Source organism: Zootoca vivipara, chromosome 5 (assembly GCF_965207765.1).
Source record: "Zootoca vivipara chromosome 5, rZooViv2.hap1.1, whole genome shotgun sequence".
Taxonomy (NCBI): domain Eukaryota; kingdom Metazoa; phylum Chordata; class Lepidosauria; order Squamata; family Lacertidae; genus Zootoca; species Zootoca vivipara.
Genome location: NC_142588.1, coordinates 33,638,171 through 33,660,961, shown reverse-complemented (window position 1 = coordinate 33,660,961; position 22,791 = coordinate 33,638,171). Strand labels below are relative to the sequence as shown.

At 37.8% G+C, this 22,791-nt stretch overlaps 1 protein-coding gene across 1 annotated transcript in view; it reads right to left on the bottom strand.

Annotated features, from left to right (window-relative positions):
- Window positions 1–2,408: 2,408 nt before the first annotated feature.
- HECTD2 (HECT domain E3 ubiquitin protein ligase 2) overlaps window positions 2,409–22,791 on the bottom strand; it is a 34,343-nt gene continuing 13,960 nt past the window's right edge. Inside the window, exons 5-21 of the mRNA XM_088670329.1 lie at window positions 21,339–21,428; window positions 20,371–20,435; window positions 18,063–18,108; window positions 15,966–16,075; window positions 15,364–15,512; window positions 14,360–14,483; window positions 12,922–13,018; window positions 12,012–12,119; window positions 10,946–11,078; window positions 9,701–9,789; window positions 9,140–9,298; window positions 7,973–8,047; window positions 7,029–7,116; window positions 6,732–6,838; window positions 5,816–5,931; window positions 5,568–5,711; window positions 2,409–3,658 (exon numbers count right to left, since the gene is read on the bottom strand). Coding sequence (XP_088526455.1) covers window positions 3,538–3,658; window positions 5,568–5,711; window positions 5,816–5,931; window positions 6,732–6,838; window positions 7,029–7,116; window positions 7,973–8,047; window positions 9,140–9,298; window positions 9,701–9,789; window positions 10,946–11,078; window positions 12,012–12,119; window positions 12,922–13,018; window positions 14,360–14,483; window positions 15,364–15,512; window positions 15,966–16,075; window positions 18,063–18,108; window positions 20,371–20,435; window positions 21,339–21,428 — 1,821 coding nt within the window. The 3' untranslated portion in view covers window positions 2,409–3,537. The remainder of the gene's footprint in view (window positions 3,659–5,567; window positions 5,712–5,815; window positions 5,932–6,731; window positions 6,839–7,028; window positions 7,117–7,972; window positions 8,048–9,139; window positions 9,299–9,700; window positions 9,790–10,945; window positions 11,079–12,011; window positions 12,120–12,921; window positions 13,019–14,359; window positions 14,484–15,363; window positions 15,513–15,965; window positions 16,076–18,062; window positions 18,109–20,370; window positions 20,436–21,338; window positions 21,429–22,791) is intronic.

Here is a 22,791-nt window from a genome sequence, read left to right as displayed (position 1 = left end):
GTTGTCGCTACCTTAACATTTGTGGGAATTGATGACACCTTATGTTGACTTGATTTGTGATCTCCTCCACATGGAGTGTCCAGGTAACACATTTACCTTTTATTGTCCAAATGGGAAAGAGGCATGCCTGTTTTCGCTATCCACAAAGAATCAGCCTGGCAAGCGTGTGATGCATCCATTTCCTCTAGAAAATTACTAAAACAATTCATGAATTGAATAGGAAAGTAAGAGCAAGGACACCACCTTTTTCTGACAGGTTTGTTTTGACTTTTGCAATGGAAAGCTTCCTGGACACAGGGAGCAGTGAGACAGAACGGGTAGAGAAGCAGAGAGAGAAGATGCTCCATTTGCTAACCTGGTGCCCTTCAGATGTTTTGGATTACTACAACTCCCATCTATCCCTGCTAGCATGGCCAATGCCATGTTGGCTAAAGCTGATGGGAGTTGTAGATCAAAACATCTGGAGGGCACCAGATCGGTAAAGACTGCTCTGGTTTGCTTTCTGCTCCTGGCTAGATTCTTATCTGCTCACTGTTTATCCATGGCAGGAAAAATGGCATGGCAACCCTAACTAGCAGATAGAAAATTAAAGGAATAGTGCAATATCATTTGCCTGAGATGGAATGATCATTTCATTGTTCATATCTTTTAGTTGAGCAGTTAGACATTTCTCTAAGGAAAAAAAAAATCTTTCCAGCTCATGTAAAGGAAGGACTCCATGCAGTGGTTGTAGCAATTATTTACGTCAGTGTTTTTTTTTCTTTATAAAAATGTTTGGGGGTACTCTCATTTTGACTCAAGAAAATCACCATTTTATAGTTCAAATCGGGGAAAATAAATACAGCAAATGGACAAAAGTACAAAGATTCACAAAATGTTTAGGGGTATGTGTACCCCTGCATCTCCCCAGAAAAAAACACACTGATTTACATAGCCTCATCTATGTACATGGCCCTGAGAAGCTCCTGTGCTAAAATTGGACAGAGGGGGAGACAGCAGAGGTGATGGAGAAAGGTAGCGCAGGAAAGGCAGAGGCAAGAGTAAGGATGGATATGCAGAACTCTAAATATATGTAGGCTTTGTTTCTGTAGGTGAGGAATAAATGCTGAGCCAAACCCTGTGTGGAAGACATGGCTTTTGAGGAAGGATTTGCTAGAAGAGTGGCACCATGTTGGATGCAATTTTGAGAGCACTCAAGATATAACTTCAAAAGCAGAGAGTCAGTATATCATGGCTTGCTTTAATTGAAAGCGGGAAATGCAAATCTCTCTCTCCAAGACTGGGATCCTCTAATGCACTCTCAAGGAGCAGTGCACTAGTGCAAAGAGAGCCAAATTGCCTGATGGCATGACACACACTTTACAATGAAAAAGGTTCTCTAGCTGCATTGTGCATTTCATGCCAAGCATTTGACTGAACAAGGCAGATGCTTCCTTAAAAAGTAGCATTCCTGTGCACCAATCAACTGCATTTTAGATCACATAAACTATCATCAAAGGATATGTAGGATTCTTCTGAGATTTAGATAGATATAGCATACAGTGAGAAATAAGCTCTGTTGGTCTCCCATGTGTTAAGATCATACATTTGTGAAGTATTGATAACAAGGTCTTCAGTGTCGTTGACATGACAAACTGCAATCACTACCCCAGGTTTGAGCTCACTTGCACTGTAACTATAAGGAGACATGGCTTAGAGGTATAGAAATATAGCCATGCTCTGGGCTCGCGGAAATTCTCTGGATGCCTTCAGCATTAGCTTAGGCATCTGATAATGGCGATGCTCTACAGACGTTCCAGAGTTGATCAGGAAGGCGTTCCAGCAGAAGGGTTTCAAATACTTGATATGCACAGCTGTGTGAAGCAGAACAAGGCAATGTCAAATTTATCCTAACAGATAATATATAAATATGAACGGCAGTCATGTATCAGTTGCCACTAAGACCAGCAGTGGTCAACATTCTCTAATTAATGTAAAAGGGCTCACTTCCTACTATGGATGTAAATGAGGCAGTCTGCATGCAGAGAAGCCCCATATGCTCACTGAGGGTTATCTGGTCTAAATCTCTCCTAGAAGGGAAGGAAGAAACATGGCTGGATCAAACCACAGATCCATCAAGTCCAGCATCCTGGTTTCAACAGTTGTTATCCAGATACCTGCAAAAAAATGAAGGCAACCGTTCTTCTCCAGTAGTATCTGGCAGCAGCTGGTAATCAGCACTATGGAGTCTATGGAAATAGAGGATCCATTTATCTCTCACAGCTTAGCCATTGATAGATGTGTCATTGATAAGTCTGTCTAATCTGTTGTTATCAACATCTAGGCTAGTTGTCATCTCCATAGCTTGTGACATTGACATAAATAAAAGCTAGAATATCTGATACAATTTTATAACATTCACAACTGTATAAAAATTTGCTCAATTTATTTTAAATCTTGTGTAAAAGACAGTATGAAATTCCTAATGAAAAGATGTATAATTTTAAAATATCAAAATTACACCTTTCATTGCTTTGAGAGGTGACTTGTTTACCATCAAATAAATTCAAATGTACTATAATACATTAAATTTCCTTTTCTTAAAATTACATTTACAAAAGTACACTAACAGCCAAACTGTCTAGCTTAATATCACAATCATGCAATTGATTTAATACTTAAAGTTGGTCCAAGAATCTAGATAAATTTAAAACAGCAGCTTTTACATTCCTGTACAATCAGCTCTGTTAATCTGTAAAGGCTTAATATATAACATCTGAACCCTAAAATTTGTAAAAATAAATCTTTAGCTTTATATTGCACCATCAAAATCATATTGGCCTACAGGCAATTATTTACATGCTTTTAAAATACCGTAGTTCATTTGAGAATGAAAGCCCAAATATTAACAATATATATTAATACTATATTTGCTCTACCTTAAAACTGTTATTTGCCTCACCACATGCCTCAGGTCAATGGCAGTTATAAGCTCTGCTATATTGTTTGGAGATAATCTTTCATCAGGTTTAATTAATCAAGATCCCCCCCATTTAATTTCTTAGATGCTTACTACTAAAAGTCTTGAGGCGACTTACAATATAAAAGTATTTTAAAATACATATTATTTGCTGTACTTCCCTGGGGAATATCCATAAGTGGTGTAGTCTATAGCTTTTGCCTGTAGCTTGTGCAACCTGAGGAGACAGAGGCTGACTCTCTTAAGTCACCTCCCCTTGTGAAGACCGTAAGAGGCAGTTTCATTTAGACAAAGGCAAATACTGTATATACATCCTCCGATCTGACAGTCCTGACATCTTTCCTCTATCGAGTATTGTAAAAACAAACAAACTAACATGAATACTGTACAAAATTGTTTTTCCAGCAAGAGAGTATATTTCTATACACAAAAGAGTGCACTTTTTCTTTAAAAAAACAAACAAACAATTCCACACTGTTCTAGGTAAGACTGTTATAGAATTAAAAGCAAAATGAAAAGCTTTAAAGGCACAGTCAGAGGAAAGCGAGTGCTACATTGGCTATACTTTTCAAGTGTTCTTATTCTAAACCAAAGCCTTCTGCATTTGAAATTCCAATTGTCAACTTCTGTTTCAGCTCTTTTTTGGTCTTGTAAGGAGGTAGGCAGAGCTGATTGAAGCAAGTGTGGGCAACAGGTAACCTAAAAAAATTGTGAGAGAACATACACATTTTAGTAAGAAATAACTCAACTGACTAAATTAAACTGCTGCTACAATCCACTGTTCCATGTGTGCAAATATGTATGTAAGTGCTGGGAGTGAGTCAGATCCCATTCTTTTTAATAGAGGGACTGGTTTTTGCTGAAAGAAATTCACACAAAGTAGTTCTCTGCACTTAAATTAAGAAACAGGTATTCTAGTCAAAGGGACTGCCACACATGAGGAACTGAAAGCCAATATAATTGGGCTACACAATTATAGCTGCAGCCCAATGTTAAGGGTGTGCCCCTTGAATCACATTCTGCCATTATAATGAGAAATAGGGTGAGAGGTACAGTATATGTTATATGGCTTATAGTTAGAAAATGGTTCATACCAAATTTGGGATAGAAGCGATAAGAAATTGCTTATTTTTAATGAGCTAAAAAGTTGGACAGACTTCGGAAAGTTGACAGGTGTGTGTGCGCTTTTTGGTTACCCCTGGTTTAAGAAATTTCCTAATTCAGCTCCAATTGATGAAGCAGCACAGGGTAAACTACCTTTATAACCACTGGGCGTGGAATCTGGAATAGCCTAGACCACAGATGGGAACACAGTACTAAGCCATCATTCTGATGCAATCGATCTACTCTCCCAGTGGCTGTAATGCTAAGCCAAGGTTTAGTGCAGGGGTGGGGTACTGGATTTGGCTAGCAGCCAGATCATTATCATTCCCATCTGTTGTGGGCCAAGACTGATGGGTAGGCAGAGCCACCCACCTTTTAATCACCTGATTGCAATAAAAAGGTCACTTGACATCATCATGGCCACAGGGGTCTTTAGAAGCCCCTTTCAAAGTGCTATCTCGTGAATCCCTTTGGGCTTTGCAGGCACTCACAATCAGGCTGGCTGATGGTACCTGCAAACCCCCTTTTGGCTGAGCCAAGTTTGTACCTGTTTTCACTTGTAGGGCAGGTGGGCATGGCTTGGCCAAAATGGCCTCACAGGCCAAAAGGGAGGCCTGGCAGCCCTACCTTGGCCTGTGGGTCAGAGGCTCCCCAATCCTGTTTTAGTGCTCTATGGACAAGCATGAATGTGCCTGAGCAAAGCATTGGACTTGCACATTCCTTCTTCTTTCTCTTCGCACACAGCTGGGAGGACTTCGGCAGAGTTTAGTGTCACTTTTGTAGAATCTCAGCTTAGCATTATGGGGTCCTGTTTCAAATAAACTGGTAAGTTTCAGAACACATCAGCTGAAAACTATGGCCTATAAAGCTGGCCTATTAAAATAACCAGTGTTAGGATATAGTCTTCAGCAAGCAAACCTTAATAAGGTTATGTGGTTATTTGGCTTACATGAGTTAAACCAATTGTGTTTGCTTACAACTTTAAATCTAGGGGGAATAAGTTTATTAAAAAGGAACTCTGGTTTTAAAAAAGCTATGCAACTAACATAACAAAATGATACATTAATGAAACAAAGTTATCTATTTAAGATACTTATATTCCACATTTCAGAATGATTTCCACACAAGATTGTAAACCAAAATATATAAACTAAAGCAAATAATAATGCATACACAATTGAAAACAATCAATAACATTAAAATTGCCAGTACATTAAAACAATGGCTTGCCCAGGACAGCCATTATAATCAGAATAAAATCAGGAACAGGGTCGGCTCTAGGTAGACCCCCAGTGGTGCGGTGCACCAGGGCGCCGCGCCGCGCCCTGCGAGGGCGGGGACACCGGAGCGATCTCCGCCCCTCAGCACCAGGGCGTGCAACCTGCTCGAGACTGCCCTGATCAGGAACACAGTTCCACAAGTGCAGGGCCAATTAGAAGGTTTGCTCCCATATTCGCCTCAATGTATTTAAAGTCAGAATAATGAAAACGGAAACAGAAGTTACCAATTTGTGGATGCTTCACTCTTTGAAATCTTGAAATTCAGGTCGGCCATTCCTCCTACAGGTACTCTGTCACTTCCTGTAGCAAAATGCAGGAGCTTCTTTTGAAGTTCAAGAGGAAATTCAAGTACTACTTCCCAGAAATACCTACAATAGGCATAAAACCCAGTTTCAGTCCCCATTGACCATTGGTTTTTATTGGAATTCTGTAGAAATTAGCATTAAGAATCAAAGGGAAAAAATATGTCTACCGGACAGTAAGATCAGTTTTCTGGTAACCGTCATATTGCGTGTGCTTCTGAAGAGAATGCATATCCAGTTCAGGACTTCCACAAACTAGAATTTCAACCTCCTCAGGACGAAGCAGCTGCCAAATTATTGAATTTGAAAACTAGATCACACAAACTAGTTAAATAATTAAGCACTGGATTTAAATTAATTTAGTCCCATTTATTGTTATGAACTTAAATCACGTCCAGATTGACTGAACAAATTGATCAGGTTGTGAGTTAAGGTATATTACTAAGGTGTCATTAAATCCACTGCTACTTTCCTGTACAAAGCAAGAAAAAAGAAAAGCACCTGGAAATTGTTGATCATTCAACAATGATCCTTCCATTTATTGCATATACTGTGCCATGTTTCTCCAAAAATAAGACACCGTCTTATATTTATTTTTCCTCAAAAAACACACGGTGGCTTATTTTCGGGGTATGGCGTATTTTCGGAGAAACACGGTATGTATTCTGCCCTATTTCTGAGGTGCTTATTGTACCCATTCAGCATGGGTTTTCAATGTCTGAGATGAATGATTCTGTAGAATCTACACTGACTTCTATAGTGAGTTGGAATTTAGAGGTGTAGGGGAGGAAGTCTGCTAGTACAGAAACAACAATGTGGAAACTCAGTGAGCACACAAAACCTCTTCATATATTAGATGCTTTGATGTCTTGAAACTATTAACTAGTGATTACTCAATAGCATAAGGCATTATATATCTTCACTACTTAGCATTTTGTGGCACAAGGCACTTCAAGTTTATCATTTCTACAGTATTATTCATGGGCAAACTCCATGCACATATTACACAATCTCTAGAGAATATATTAAATTCTTCAAACTTTTGTTTAGTACATTTTCCAATTTTTTTTTGCTTTTTATTCTTACCATTAATGCATATGAAGCACAGACACTATGAAATCCATAATAAAATGCTGCAAACTGTTTGTAGATTGATTTGTTGAGAAGGAAGTCTACATAAAGCTGAACGTACTCTGAAAAGAAAGGAGTTTTCATTTCTTTTGCCACACATTCATCATTAACATTTATTGCCCTGTATCTTAAACTGCACCACATTAAAAATATGCAGAGTTACTATATTATAACCTGGTGTGTTTTTACAAACCAGCTAAATTTAAGAAAATCACCTTAATATTCACAAGTTTAATTATGAAATCAAATTACCTTTTCTATTCTGATTTGTAACTGGGATTTTATCACCATCAGGCTTTAGGTTGTAACATTTTATGACTCCAAATTCTTCTTGAAATACCTGATTAGAAATAACAGCATTAGTGTGCTACAGTGGTTAGGCTGCCAGTCTAGGACTTAGGAGACCCTGGTTTGAATAATCACTCAGTCATGAAGCTCACCGGGTGTTTTGGGGCTACTCAGTATCTCTCAGCCTAACTTACACAGGTTTGGAGGGGAGTATTGTGTACATTGTCTCCTTGAAGGAAAGGCAGGGTGAGTATGAAATAAAACCCCCTCTATACAACAGCTGTATGTATACAGTAGTCCTAGTGCAGGCTTTCATTCAATGCACACACATAGCTGCATAATTAAAGCGCTACCTGGATCCCAGTTAAGGAAAGGTTGGGATGGCTCATCAGTAAGATTGGGGGGAAACGCCCATGGTTTCTGGGAATACGGTAGTATATGACCTGAGCACTAGAGGGCAAATACTACACTTCACCTGGACGCCCACTGTAAGAAAGGAAAATGGATGTATTTTCTTTCTTTCTTTCGACCTGCTATCACAGTCCCAAACCTCAGTCCCAAACCTCATGGGAAAAATTAGAAAGGAAGAGGTTCAGTAACCACATGAGTTACAGAGGCAGATAAACAGAATGCAGATGACAGGAGGACAGTGTATTCCAAGCTGCTGAGGGCTACAATAAATTAATTGGCTATTCCTGGGCAGGAATATAATGGCTATCCATTAAGAAAGAATGATGAAGATCAAGTGCTGTAAAAGCTCTTGCTGGTATTTTACATGTCAGATGTATATTTTAAATGAAGTTACTAATTTTCAGAACTATTTAGTAAAGCTAATTTTCAGTGATATTGTTAGAAATAGGACATAAGCTACCTTTTCCTATTTTATAATAATTGTTTTTCTATTATACCTGGAAGGTTGAATAAAAGTCTTCTTCAACATTTCCTTCATAGGAAAGAAGTTCATTTAGTCCATGAGCCAGTTCCTGCAAGCAGGAAAAAAGTAACATTTGTAATACATAAGATGTCCTCCTTTTCGCCTAAATCTCAACACAAAAAGTACAGATCGATTGGGAACGCATACTGTATACTACAGTGGTACCTCGGTTTACAAACAAAATTGGTTCCAGAAATCTGTACTTAACCTGAAGTGTACTTAACCTGAAGCGAACTTTCCTATTGAAAGTAATGAAAAGTGGATTAATCTGTTCCAGACGGTCCGTGGAAGTACTTAAACTGAAGCGTACTTAACCTGAAGTGAACTTTCACATTGAAAGTAATGGAAAGTAGATTAATCTGTTGCAGACGGGTCCGTGGAGTACTCAACCTGAAGTGTACTTAACCCCAGGTATGAGTGTAATTGGTTCCAGAAGTCCTTACTTAACCTGAAGCGTACTTAACCTGAAGCGAACTTTCCCGTTGAAAGTAATGGAAAGTGGATTAATCCGTTCCAGACAGGTCCGCGGAGTACTTAAACTAAAAATACTCAAACCAAGGCGTACTTAAACCGAGGTATGACTGTATATGTATGAATTGCTGCTTTCCACTTTAAAACTTGATAGCTTAAAAACCTAAGAAGAGCCTGCTGGATCAGGCCAATGGCCCATCTAGTCCAGCATCTTGTTCTCACAGTGAACAATAATGGTATATCACAAATAAGGTGTCATATGGCTCTCAAATGCAAACTTTCCAAGCATGGCTGAAATCTAAATTGCAACTTTAGCTTATGATTAAAAGGTCACATGGCCCATTTGTGACAAGCATAAAGCTACTATAAGACACAAGCAGTAGTTTTAAGTACAGTATCATCCCTCACCACTGGTGTATGAAAGTTGCTGTTTCCTAACATCATAACGTGGGCCGCATAATGTGTCAATTTTCTAATAGCAACCTGGTATTTGTCTATGCTTGCAGAATATAAACTGTATTGCCACTATGTAAGTACAATCTGAAAATGCAGAGTCAAAATCAGTGTTAACGAATATAGACTGTGGTTGGAAGCTTAGGAAACCCTAGAAAATAATAACACAAGAATTACTATTTGCAAATGTTCTTTTAAAGCATTGTTTTCTACCTACCGGCATTACCCTGCATAGGTCATCAATAGTAACACTACCAATTCCTACAGGTGCATTCTGGTCACATGGTACAATTGGAGGACTAAGTAGCTTTTTGTAGCAGCATAGTGGAAATCGAATATCCAGTGTGATACTGTTATAGACAGCTAGTCCCATTAGCTAGGCGCTGGATGTTAAGCTGAAAATCATACTCTTGTCATAAGGTATCACAGTACAGTTTGAGTTGTGTGTGAACAGAAACATTTAAAGAGGACTTGAAAAAACTGATTGCAAAATTATAAAATATAATGTATAGTCTACAGAAAGTATGGCTATTTGATAAATTCAGCCTTGCAATCTGCCATTTGATTTGAAGTAAGCAACAACTGGTTTAGCTGAGCATTCTCTCTCTCTCTCTCGTCACAAAAATATATGTTAACATCCACTGTACATAAACAATATAAGAAAACTTTAATGATTTGCTATGAAAGGAAAAACAACAATTCATTTAAAAGTTCAAATATTTGTGACATGGTTAATCTGCTGTGTACACAGCACCTTCTAGTGGGCAAGAAAGGATACAGCACCAACCAATCGGAATTCAGAGTAATTATCACAGTTCAAGCTGCTAAACCAATGACAGTGAGAGTCCTTGTGATATGTAAACATGCCTGTAGAATAGAACAAATATTTTTTGTATTAAAATTCTATCACTTGTGCCCCAAATACAGTGTGATCTTGCCATGATCAAGAATTCTTGAAGCCCTGTTGATTTCAAATAGACTTAGAAGTATGCATTTTTAACCGGATTCTGCTTCCAAATTTATTCAAATGTTTGCTTGCATTAACTGTGTTGTTAGAGCATTAGAAAGCAAATTCCTTAAAACAAATTTCTCTGCCCATTTCTGATATCGTCTTTCCCTTTCATATAATTACTTTTCATCATTATGAAAATTTTAGCTGGAAGCTGAAATGTAAAAAAGAGTGCCATAAATCTAACAAACCATGAAGCTATCAGCAACATACTAATTTAATTTCTATCAGAGCTCTTTTTTGACCCAGGCAAGTCCATAAATGGGTTACAAAATGATTACAAAGAACAGCAATATCAACAACATCCAATAAGACCAAAAAAGCTATACAGGTTTATACATTATTAATATAAACTGAATGACAAAAAAGAACATTTTTTCCAAAAAAAAACACCCCTCAATAATTCAATAGATTACAATTCCCTCTGTAATAAACCATTCTTACTCAAAATCGGAATACTAATAAAGAGAAAGTGAACCTACCCTGTTTCTCCTAAAATAAGACATACCCATAAAATAAGCCATAGCAGGATTTGTAAGCATTTGCACAATGTAAGCCATACCCCGAAAATAAGACATAGTGATAGGTGCAGTTCGCAGTTCTGGAGGGCCCCAAGGAAGAGGCGAGGCTGGACGCTTAATAAAAAAATAAGACATCCCCTGAAAATAAGGCACTGTGGGTTTTTTTAAAGGAAAAATAAATATAAGATGGTGTCTTATTTTCGGAGAAACACAGTACTTGCAGAATACCACAGCTTCATTACAACCACTGAAAATACCCTCCATTTCACCCTCCACATTTTTCACAGTAGAGAAATATGAAACAGGCCTAAGTATGCAGGCTGGTTCATACTGGAAGCGTAGATCTATGAGGTCCCAGATGAGTTAGTTAGTACTAATGAATTTTTGGCACCAAGTTGAGGGGTTAATCTAAATTAAACCCTCTCCGCTTTGCAATTCTTAATTCTTGTCTGACTTGTGTAAGTGATAGAAGAGCTTCAGTTTAAACACTCACCATAGTCTGGATGAAAAATCTGTCGAATTAGAAGAAGAAACCATTCTTTTGTTAGGCCACCCATGTCAAGACCAGCTTCTCCTACAAATGTAACTTTCAATTTCTTTTTCAAATCTGCTCTTTTCCTTGTCAGCTGTTTAAAAGCACACATATATAAATTAGTAAAAAGAAACATATTTTTTTTTAGCATTATTTGTGGACAACAAAACATTTTAATGTAATGCCTTTTATTTAACATGTTTCATCAGTTTATTGTGTGAGTTAAAACTCAGACATCATAAACACATCTTTTTAGTCTTTGAGGAATCAATAGTCCATGAATGTGGAACTGCATTTTCTTCCTATGCTGAATCTTTTGATAATATCTGAATGCTATCGGAACAGCATTGTGATAGTCTGTCCTTAGAAGTGTAAGAGAGTGAAGGCAGGAATGGAATGTGTACATTTTCATATTGTTTCTCTTGTGGGGGGTCACTATATAATTTCCAAATGGAAATAAATTGTTAGTATATGGAAGATTTTTCTTGCCACTGCCTGGCTTGCAGTGATAGTGGATTAAAAAATTTGTCACAGTTGATTGCACAGTACAGTCATCATTTCTGAGTCAGGCCCTATGAATTGAATTAAAAAGAAGCTCCTGCCAATGTTTTGCAAAACTGCAAACATATTTTATGATTTAGTTATTTATTTAAACTACTTCTACTCTGCCCTTAAAAAGAAACAATATATATATAAAAAACATTTTTTGTAATACAACTTAAAAGCAGTAACAATGTGTGATCTATATAAGCAGCATAAGATCATTTGGCAGAGATGAACGTCAATATACTGGTGGAAAAGACCATGCACTTCTCCCTCCCCTCCCCTCCCCTCCAACCTTCACTTGAATGCCAGAGCTGAACATTGGCCGAAACCAGAGTTTCCTTTTACAACTGAAATGGGAAAATGATTTAATACTGGATTATATACCAGGTTATGAAACCAGACAAGTACCTTCAGGTAGATTATAAGCATGTGCAGCTTAGAGGCATCTTTCAAGAATCAATATAGAAATAATTCTGTATACCTCATCTAGTGAATCGCTAACTAGGTGCATTCTCCTCACTTTCACATTTAGAAACAACATGTTCATGTCAGGCCTCTGCCTCCGTGAGACTTTGTCCACAAGGCTTTGCTGTTTAGAATCCAAGACAGAAAACAAAAGAATTAACTACAGTATATTATCAGCTATGTCTTATGTAGGACTCTGAACTAATGAAACTCATTTCTGAATCACTGTGTTTTTTACAAAATATTGCAGACTAAATTATGCAACACTTAGAATAATAGAACAGTGTTTTCCACTGCCAATTTTAGATTGGGCAATCCTGCAAATTCTATTTTTTCTCATAGTCATTGTCCAATAATATAGAACATTCATTATACTGATTTTAATACAGCTTTGAATTAAAGCATTAGCCTCATAGCCATAAACAAGAGCATAGCCATAAACAAGAGCATGGAATTCTATGTAGGTGAGTGAGTGGGCTGGTGGAGAAGCATAGGAGCAAACTCCTAGGGGCTGAGGTTCCTTTGCGCCCCCTAAAATATTTGAGGGGCTGGGCTCTCCCAAAGTTGATGGGCATTGCCATTCAAATGGTGTAAGTGTGTCACGTCATGTGATCGATTATGTGGGGTGGTTGTTACCTGGCCCTCCCCATATTTTTTTCAAGTTGGCACGCTATGGAGAAGGGAGGGGAAACTCTGACCCACCTCTGCACCCAGCATAGAAACAAAGTAGCTTGTCAGAGGGTGGAAGCCTTCTCCATGTCCAGAATAAAATGCAGTAAATTGCCTCAGGGGAGAAGGAGCTCTGACTCTCTCCTTTATCAGCACCCAAGGGGCTAGTGAATTTTTTGGTAGCCTGGTAACATTTGTGGGCATATTTATGAACCTGTTTTAATACATTATATATTTTAATAATTAAAAATACTTACCCGTGCAATATTTATCATTTGTTGTTCAGAATCTTTTTGAATAATAACCTTTTTTGCTGCTATAGAAATAATAAATGGATATTGACAGAAGGAAAACCTGAAACAGACAGAGAAGCATTAATTATATCACTTTCAAAGTGATTATATTAAACACTATGAATTAGAGTAGCCAAATACAACAAACAAAAGTCCTAAAGCAAGGCAATAAGGGACTGCCTAACAACCACCCATATCAAGACCACGATGTCAAAATATGGAGGCCACAGGTTCTCCAGCCCTGCTTTAAAGTGCTATGCTGTAGCTTGGATAAGGTCCTGCTGTCTTCTTGGGGGAAGGAACAATACCAGGTTTGTGAGGAATCCTCTCCTGTGGCAGAAAGTTGTCAATCTGAATCTTACCTCCTGCCATCCCAGAAAAACTGAAAACCCATCCACCCAGGTTGTTGCCACAATATTGATTCAGACTGCAACCCTACCCCAATATTCCTGTTATCCGTGAAACATGGAATTGGAAAACCATGAGTCAGACAATGTACTATACAGCTGTTTCTCCAAAAACTAGTGAAGCTATGATTTCCCAAACTATTAGCTATGAACACACTTTTGTTTGTGTGGAAAAGTTTGTTGAAGAAGGCAAAAGGAAGCATAAGTACCAGATTAGCACAGCATAAATGATATTTTGAATTAAAAAAGAAAAACATCTATTAACAACATGAAAGCAATATGTATGATATATAGGAGCAACAAATTAGTCATGGAATAGAAATGCAACATGCTGGTTGCATTAGCCCAGCCACTGCAATGAAGTATTGTCGGCCTCAGTATGCAAGATATAGGACTTTGTTGCTCTATTAAGATTTCAGTGTTTGCAAACTGTTGCACATTGATCTTAATGCTTCAAAGTAGTCCACATTAAGGTGAACAATGATGAAGAACAGGACTGCCTGAGGTCTTTTGAAAGGCTATGAATGGGCATATGTCAGAAAAGTACAATACTAGCTACTCAGAAAACATTTGAGTCATAAATGGGTGAAGAACTGCACATTAAAATTGGGGGAAATGAAAAGTTTTTGTCTAATGTACATGAGTTTGATAACCTAACGTTACCTATAAATTATTGGAAGACAATAGTTTTTGAATAGTTTTTGAAAAAACGTTTTTAAAATATCTTTAATTGAAAATGATAGCTTGACCACTATAGAAATTATCATTATCATTATTATTAATAATAATAACAACAACAATAATAATATATTTATACCCCATCCATCTGGCTGGGTTTCTCCAGCCCACTCTAGAATGGATAGAATGCTTCATTTTAGTAAAAACTGAAACCCTGAAAATATTGTAACAAAAATACAGCCAGCAGTTGATAACACACAACCTATGGCATTTAGTAGCCTTTCAACCATGGTACTAAACTCTTAAAAAATTCTTACCTTTGAGAATTTCCATAACATTGCCAATTATGATATTCTTCCATGAGATCAATATGATCCAGTGTAGAATTATAAAAATCCATATATGGAACAATAGAAGGATTAGCTAGAGTATTTGAAGTATCTATAAAGATATATTTAAATATGAGTTTTCAGAAATGACGGCCAGCTTTCTTTCGAGAAATGAAATTAGACTTTTTATAAAAACAACAACAAAAATAAGTAAAATATACAGTAAACGGCCAGTCAGCCCCTGAAAAGATCTTAACCTACGGAAGTAAAATTATGGTTGCTAGGAAAACATAAACTTATTTTAGAACAAGATGTCTACACAAAGATTAATGCAGTTTTCAGTTTTATATTCTTAAACAACAACCAGAAAATTAAATCACTGCAGTAATAGAAGTGATTTACTTATGCTGACATTCATTTTTTATTTCAGATGTATTCTATACAATAGGCTAAGCATTGCCAGTCTGTAAATTTTCCAAGCCATTTGCTGACCTGCTACCATAATCATGTAAAGTTCCCAATTTTTGTTCAGATGGAAGGTGTTAGCAATAGAATGTTAACAACAAGTGCACATTCTGTGAGGGACGTGAAAAGACAGTTCCAATGGAAAAGTTTCTGTCCAAAGGGGTCTGTGATTAATGGGTTCAGGGATGCCAGAGCTGCTGCTGCTGGCACAAGGGAGTCCTGACACAGATGACTGGGCTACTCTTGCAAGAAAGGCCAAAGAGACATTATGTAAAACGTTGTTTAGTCTGACTCTTTGTGACCCTATGGACCAGAGCACGCCAGGCACTCCTGTCTTCCACTACCTCCCGCAACTTGGTCAGACTCATGTTGGTGGCTTCGAGAACATAGATTTGTCTTAATAGACAGGTAATTGACTGCACATCACTAGTTTTACTGCCTGGTTGGAAAAAAACACCACCCATTATATAAGAAAAGCATCGTATTAGAAGAAGGAACACAAACTAATTGAATCTATGGAAACCTACTAAATAAAGACAACACTTTGGCTGCTGATGGAATCCACCAAGAACACTTTTCCAGAGGAGGCAATTCTTCAGGCTTTGCAGGAAAAAGTCGTAGAGAAATAAACTGTAGCAGCCTTTCTAGCACTTGCTTGAATCTCCTCTGTGATATCCTGTAAGAAATATACTGAAGTCATTTTTATGATAGAAAGCAAACTGTAGAATGTTAGTGGAACTCATAGTTTTTTATGAAAAGTATTTAATAGTTGACAGATTTCTATTGAACTGTAGTAAATAGATAGATAGATAGATAGATAGAGAGAAAGAGAGAGAGAGAGAGAGTTAGCAGAACTGTTAACTTTTTCTGTGGGCCAGTTCTAGTCTGTTAGTAGGTATCAGATGGAACTCTGCAGTAGACTAGGCATAGAAAAATATAGTATAATTTGTGTATTTTATAGTTGCTACAAATACTGAACCATGTTCCATTGATTGCCAGTATTCCAAAGGTTTTTTTAAAAAAAAAAATTAAACAGCTGACCTAATCAGAACTAACATATTACCAAAAATAATCCCATTAGCAATGGAAGCACACATTTTCTAACTGTAGACAATAGAGAATGATTTACTTTTTAAACCAGTGAATTAGGAAGTGATGATCGCCTTCTGTTAAGGCAGCAATCTGCCTTAGCAAGTGAGCATAAATAACAAATGTTGATGTGGTACTAAATAGAGGATTCTGTAAAAGAGTAAAAACACTTTGTTAGTATTTTGGTTGTAATTTATTTTTATACTATTACAAAAATCACCATAGTAAGAACTGATTGCTTCTATTTCTTTATTCATAAAAGTATTTTTATACCACCATATAATAAAATATATCGAGGCATTGTTATGCAGCTAGCATGATGGTTTGACTGATTGGGCCCAGTGTGTGGCTAATGTTTCATTGTGTGTGTGGGTGGTCGTTGCTGTCTTGAAAGAGGCAGTGGTGGGGCCTCTCCTAAAGAAACCAGTCCTGGAACCCTTGACCAGGAAGGACTATTGACCAATCATAAAAAACTCTTTCATGGGGAAAGTGGCAGAAATAATTATGATGGGGCAGCTGCAACCATTCTTTTCTATCTCCTTCTCTCCACCTGTACACATACCAGCCTCATTTTTATGCCACCGCCTCTTTCATTTTCCGCAGCTTCTTTGCACACACGTCATATTCATATATGGTACCATATATGGTATCTTTAATATTAATAGACACTTAAAAGCAAGTTTGTCCATTAGCTTATTCAGTTAGAAAATTTTAAGTTCGCTTGATGGATGTTGTACATATATGGGTGTACAAAACAAAGTTCCAGATTCAGTGTAGTCATTCAGTAGAAATACTGAATGAATTGCACTGAATCTGGATCACATGGTAGCAACAGTGAAATATATGATTGTGAGAAGGTACTATGGAATATTTGAGGGCTCCACATCCTTTATCTCTCTGACATGAGGCAGCTGAGGAATGGAAGACGGAGTCATTTAAAATGTGCCATTTCGCCCTCTTTTAGTGTTTCAGCCTCCTTGCTGAACTCATTCAACAGCAGAAGTTTGAGTAAAGCTGGGGTGGAAGAAAACCGAGATGAAAATTGTGGTTTTAAACAATGGCTGAGGCTTGAGTAAAGGAGGAATTGGGAGAAAAAACAAACCAGCTTTAACAAACAGCAGAGATGGGCACAACATAGAAACTAACATCAAAAAGATAACAGATCAAGACTTTCCCAACTCCCTTCTCACTGTACTTAAACACTGCTTTCAACAGCCCCATGTTACCCCTGCTCACTCTTCTCAAACAGCTGCTATTGTTAAAATTGTCACATTTCTTCTCTAAGTTTGTCTCCATCCATGTTTTACTCAAACCTCTGCTGTTGTTTAAAACTGTTATTTTTCTCTTTGTCCCTACCACCCCTGCTTTGCAGGAAGTTCTGCTGCTTTTTTTCCTTGTCAGTGCCCCTCCCTTCCCACTCCCAAGCCATGGTGACTGGTGTTGTGCAACCTGCCTTCTCTTTTACTCCCCTGCCCCATGCAAATCCAGGCTTGTGATAAAGCACTACAAACCCTCCAATTATTATTGTTATATATTTATTTATACCCTGCCTTTTCCTCTGATGGGACTCAAGGCAACTTACAGATAAAACAATAACTGTTAAAAACAGAGAAAAATCAACCATTGAAATACAATTAAACATCAATAGAGTTAAAACAATATACACATATAAAATCTGCTTAAAATGAGGGCTGCACTCTGACTTCCTGCAAATCCAGGATTTTGATGAGGCACTACAAATCCTCTAATGACTGTGTAATAACTGCCTAATATTTTTATGTATATAGGAAAAAATGATTACTTGTAAATAAATTTCACTCACTGGGACACCAATGTGCTAATTCAAGCAATTCAAGCAAAAAAAATTACATGCCTACCCACTTACAAATACCATTACAAGCAGATGTGCCAATATGCCTTTTCAAATAGCAAAATTGACTTGGTTTGTGTTTCCTTGGGTCTCTTGTTCCTCATTGTTGCTGTGTTACGCTTTGTACGTGAGCATTGCAAACATAAAAAGAGCTGCACAGGAACAATTAGGGGCAAGTCAAAATAGCATAGAACAAAATGAACATCAACAGAAGGGCTTCAATGGTGCACTTATTCCCTTGTAATGAATAAAGGGTTCTTTGCCTACCTGTATTAGTACAAAATATGCTCTAAGATCATCTTTTGTACGTGGCCTGAAAGCAAATAAACGGTCCTAGAATGAAACATACAATTTCAGCATGTGTGCATGCCATAAATTTATTTAACATGCACTCCTTTTTCACCTGTCAGGATGTATACATGCAAGCACATACACAAAAACCATGTAGTCTTTCTACATTTAAGTGTATACAACAGCCTATAACTTCTAGAATATGACTTCTAAACTGTTAAAGTTTTACTATATCAGCAAAATTAAGAAAAAAAATGTTCCAATTAGTTGAAGAACTCTTTAGAAGACGCAGCATTGTTTGCATTTAATTATATGCTAACATAAAGCATTAGTCAGGTTGCTGTTTGAGAAACACAAGTCCCAAAGTTAGTTGTGTGGTTCTCTCCATTATGACCTATATTTGGAACAAACCTATCTACAAGTGTGCAGATTCCTAACTTAAAAGTTCTGTGCACAAAATGCAAACTTGATGGAGATCTCTTGCTTAAGGAAAATATTTTGTACTCATTTCATGCTTGCTTGAAAATAGTACCTTTTGTAATCAGTTTGTAAACTGTAGCTCAAAAGGCCAAGACAGAACAGGAATAAATCGAATGCCCAACAAATTCTTTGAATCTTTCTTCACAGCAAAAAATGTAGGACAGATATGTGAAAGATTGTTTTCAAGGACAGTGTCTAAAGCACCAAATCAAACAGAAGTGGCAGGGCTTACTGACAAACAGCAGTTCTCAAAAAGAAATAGAGGGTGCAATTCAACATAAGGTTAAGAGCGATAGGTGCAAGCAGATTTCCCCCATGTCTGCTCATCCTAAACATCTTATGGGGTTTCCCCCAACACTTCAGAGCAGATTTAGGGGGTGCAAGGAGGAGATGTGGGGAGGAAGGAGAGGGAGGAATGTCCCTTTGCCTAAGTGGACCTCATTTTGCTTGTGCAACAACTTAATTGAATCCCACCCAGAATCGTCGAGGTGGGGTATGCATTGAGAGTGGTACCATTTAACGTTTATTAACTTTCTTGAGTTATGGTGTGCAGTCTGAAGATCACACCAAAATAAAGAAGAGCCCCCAAAGGATCTCTCCATACTGTGTGAATGGGTGGCAAAATGGCAAATGGTGGCAAACAAGGAGGCAAACCTGAGATGTGCCTTAAGGGGCTGAAGGATTTGATAATGATGCCAAGTATAACACACTTTCTAATGGCTATGAGTTGACACTGGTATCTGTTTCTGCTTCGTTGAGTCCTGGGGGCATTTCAGGCATCTGTCTGAGGCCAAGCACACCAACAGCCCCTGGACCTAATTCCATTCCCATTGAGTCATTAGTCATGTAAAACATGTGACTGGTTCCTTTAGGAAGCTGAATGCTGTACAAGATGGACCTTTGGTCTGATCTAGCAGAGCTCTTCCTCTGTTTTTAATATTTAAGTTGTGATAATACACCATTCTGTAATGGAAGGATATCCTCAATCTCAATTAAGTCCACACAGAACAGATTTCCTTTTTCTTTTTTCTAATATAGTATAATTTCTCATTGGAATCTTCATTTGAGGGGGTTGTTTTGTTGTTCTTTATGTCCAAGTTTTTATTTTTAAGCTTCACCTAGTTTATCTAGGCATTTAAAAAAATAATTGTATGTATGATTGTTTGGATGAAGAATGGTAATGTTGAGGTCAGTAAAAGTATCCTGGAATCTAGCATAGCACTATAAAATTATGATATGAAAAACTATTGACTCTTGTTTTGAATGGGTCACTTCATTCTACTATTATACAGTGATACCTCATGTTACGTCCGCTGTGGGTCATGTCTTTTCAGGTTGCGTCCCACAGCGTCCCACAGTGACCCAGAAGTACCGGAATGGGTTACTTCTGGGTTTTGCCACTTTGCGCATGTGCACAAGCGCCAGATTGCACCATGCACCTGCGCAGATACGGCGCTTCAGGTTGCGGGCTTTTCATGTTGCGAACGGGCCTCCAGAATGGATTCCGTTTGCAACCAGAGGTACCACTGTATACATATGGATAGTACAAAGAAATATGACAGTACTGTATATTATTATGGCAGCATGTTATGCCTTTTCAGTACTACAATTTACAAACCCTTTTCTGCCCTCATATATATGGTATGCATCTGGCAAAAGAGTTCTTGTTGACAAAACCTAAATGAAGATGCTCAACCTAGGACTTTGATGTTTGGGCTACAAGTTAATAATTTTCCAAAATTCCATCTCAGCAGAAACTCTAAATGACTTGCACAATTTAAACATATATAGAAGTTATAATTACCCCTTCCATTCCTGTAATAAACCATTAATTATTCCCTTGAGGACACACTTCTGGATATCTTGAGGCTAGAACAAATGAAGAAAGAGAGAGAAAACCCACAACCAGCATTTTATCACAGAAGCAAATTCTACAGATATCATTATAGTCCTGTGGTTGAATGATGACAAGACAATGCTCTTATCAAAATAGTTTTCATTCTTACAATAAAACACAAGTGATTATTTTAAAATTCAGAAAAAATCTCAGTATTTTCAAGCCATTTATAAATTTATTGCTTAAATCGTCTGTTGGCAGTCTCTCTCCTAAGTTGATAATTCCTATTTTTTCTCATATGAACCACATCCAACTATCTCTTTTGTTTCCATGTCTTTATATCTCTTTCTAACAGGGATTATCAGAGATATGTTTGTCTAACCCAGGCTTCCTCAACCTTGGCCCTCCAGATGTTTTGAGACTACAGTTCCCATCATCCCTGACCACTGGCCCTGCTAGCTAGGGATCTTGGGAGTTGTAGGCCAAAAACATCTGGAGGGCTGAGTTTGAGGAAGCCTGGTCTAACCGTACCATGGGGTAATATAGCTCTCATTGTAGTTTCTGGTCTCCCATGTATTTGCTATCACATGACTGGCAACAACAGGCAGCTTTTACCCCTTCCCCTATCTGGTGGTGAATGGTTGGCACATTATTGGCAAATGCAAATAGCATCCTATGCCCATCAACTGTTTGATTTAAGGTAAAAGCACAGAGGCTGGGACACAAGGACAAGAAAGAGGTATGATACTGTTGCTCCATTGTTTGTGCTACACATTTGGACTAACATAAACATTTTTTTATTCAGTGTATGGAAAACACAGATTATATTTGAACTAAAAGTTGCTCGTATATTATAAATACTACACTTTGTACATAAACACAACTGTATATTCAATGTACAAAATGTGGAAAAAATACACTATCGTTTTACTTACTGAACTTAGTAAGGCATCATAAACAGCATTCACAAATTTAGCATCAACTCCACAGTCTTCAATGGAATTAAAAGGGGCATCAATATTTTTCTGCAAATTGTGAAAATATATTAAAGAGCTGTTTCATGAGATTTGTTATGCCAGAGGTATTTTCAAACTTGCGTTACAAATGCACATTCTGTAATAGCATCATTTATAAAACAATATAAAACAATTAACGTTTAAAATTGATATTTTCATTAAATCTTTGTGTTCTGATACAAATGGCACACCTTACTACACTGACACAACCCTTCTCCTGGAAACCACATCAAATTGCTGGTGCAATGCCAGCTCATAGGCATGTTACAAGCTACATGGCCAATGCCATGTTGGCTGTATGAGAGAGATCCTAACCTTTAATCCACACTGCTGGTAGGGCTTAGTATAAAGCAGGGGCAATCTGCTGCTGCAAGGTTCTGAGAAAGGGTGAATGGGTGATTGTGCTTCTGGATCCAAAGCTGGCCCACTTTCTGCCTGAGAGATGACAGCAAAAAAGAATTACCTGCCCTTCCTCCACTACCACTGACATGGACAAAGAAGGTAACTCCATCAAGCCCAGTCCTTTGATTATTCTTACTGCCATCAAATCAGCTGTCTGAGGAAGGACTGTGGGGCAGCAGCTGCCTGCCCTCCAGGCCTGGACATTGTCATCCAGCTGTGCTCCTGGATCCAATTTGGTGCATCAGGGGTGGATCTGCTCTTCATCAAGAGCAAGACAGTCAGAGCTGCCACTAACACTGGCAATGACTGAGTCTGCTTTTCCCTCCACCTTCCCATTCCTTTTTCTTCATGTGTCATATTATTTTAAACTGTGAGACTGAAGGAAGAGACGATCTTAGAACTGATGTAAGCCACTCTGAGAGCTTTTTGGCCTTAGGGCAAGGTATAAATGCTGAAAATAGATAATAATAACTCTCTACCCTGGCCAGCAGAACTGGGAATGTGACAAGGATCCACTACTCTATGCCCTGCCCCTCTGGTCTTATTTTCTCCCTAACATGGTGTCAAAAGTTAGATAAAGTTCTACAGCTTGTTCAGCAGTATAACAAACTATCCATATGCAATCCTTTTATTTGATTTTTTAAATGTATGGTATTTATAGCTTCCATTAGTATTGAAATGCTTTAATTAATTAAAATAGATTTAATGGGCATAAGACAGATGTTGAAACAGACTGCCTTGATTCCACTGCCTCACGTTTACCGGTAGTAATGACCCTTATCCCATAATAAGCCAATGGGAACTAAAGTTCATACAGATTAAGGCATTCTATCCACAGCTTGTCCTTTCTTTTTTAAATGCAATGGAATGCCACCAGCACTGCCCTTGTGTGGAGACAGCTGCTGATAACAGAATCTGCTAACATCACATCTGACCAGACTTAAACTGGGTGGTTGCTTGCAAGCATGTT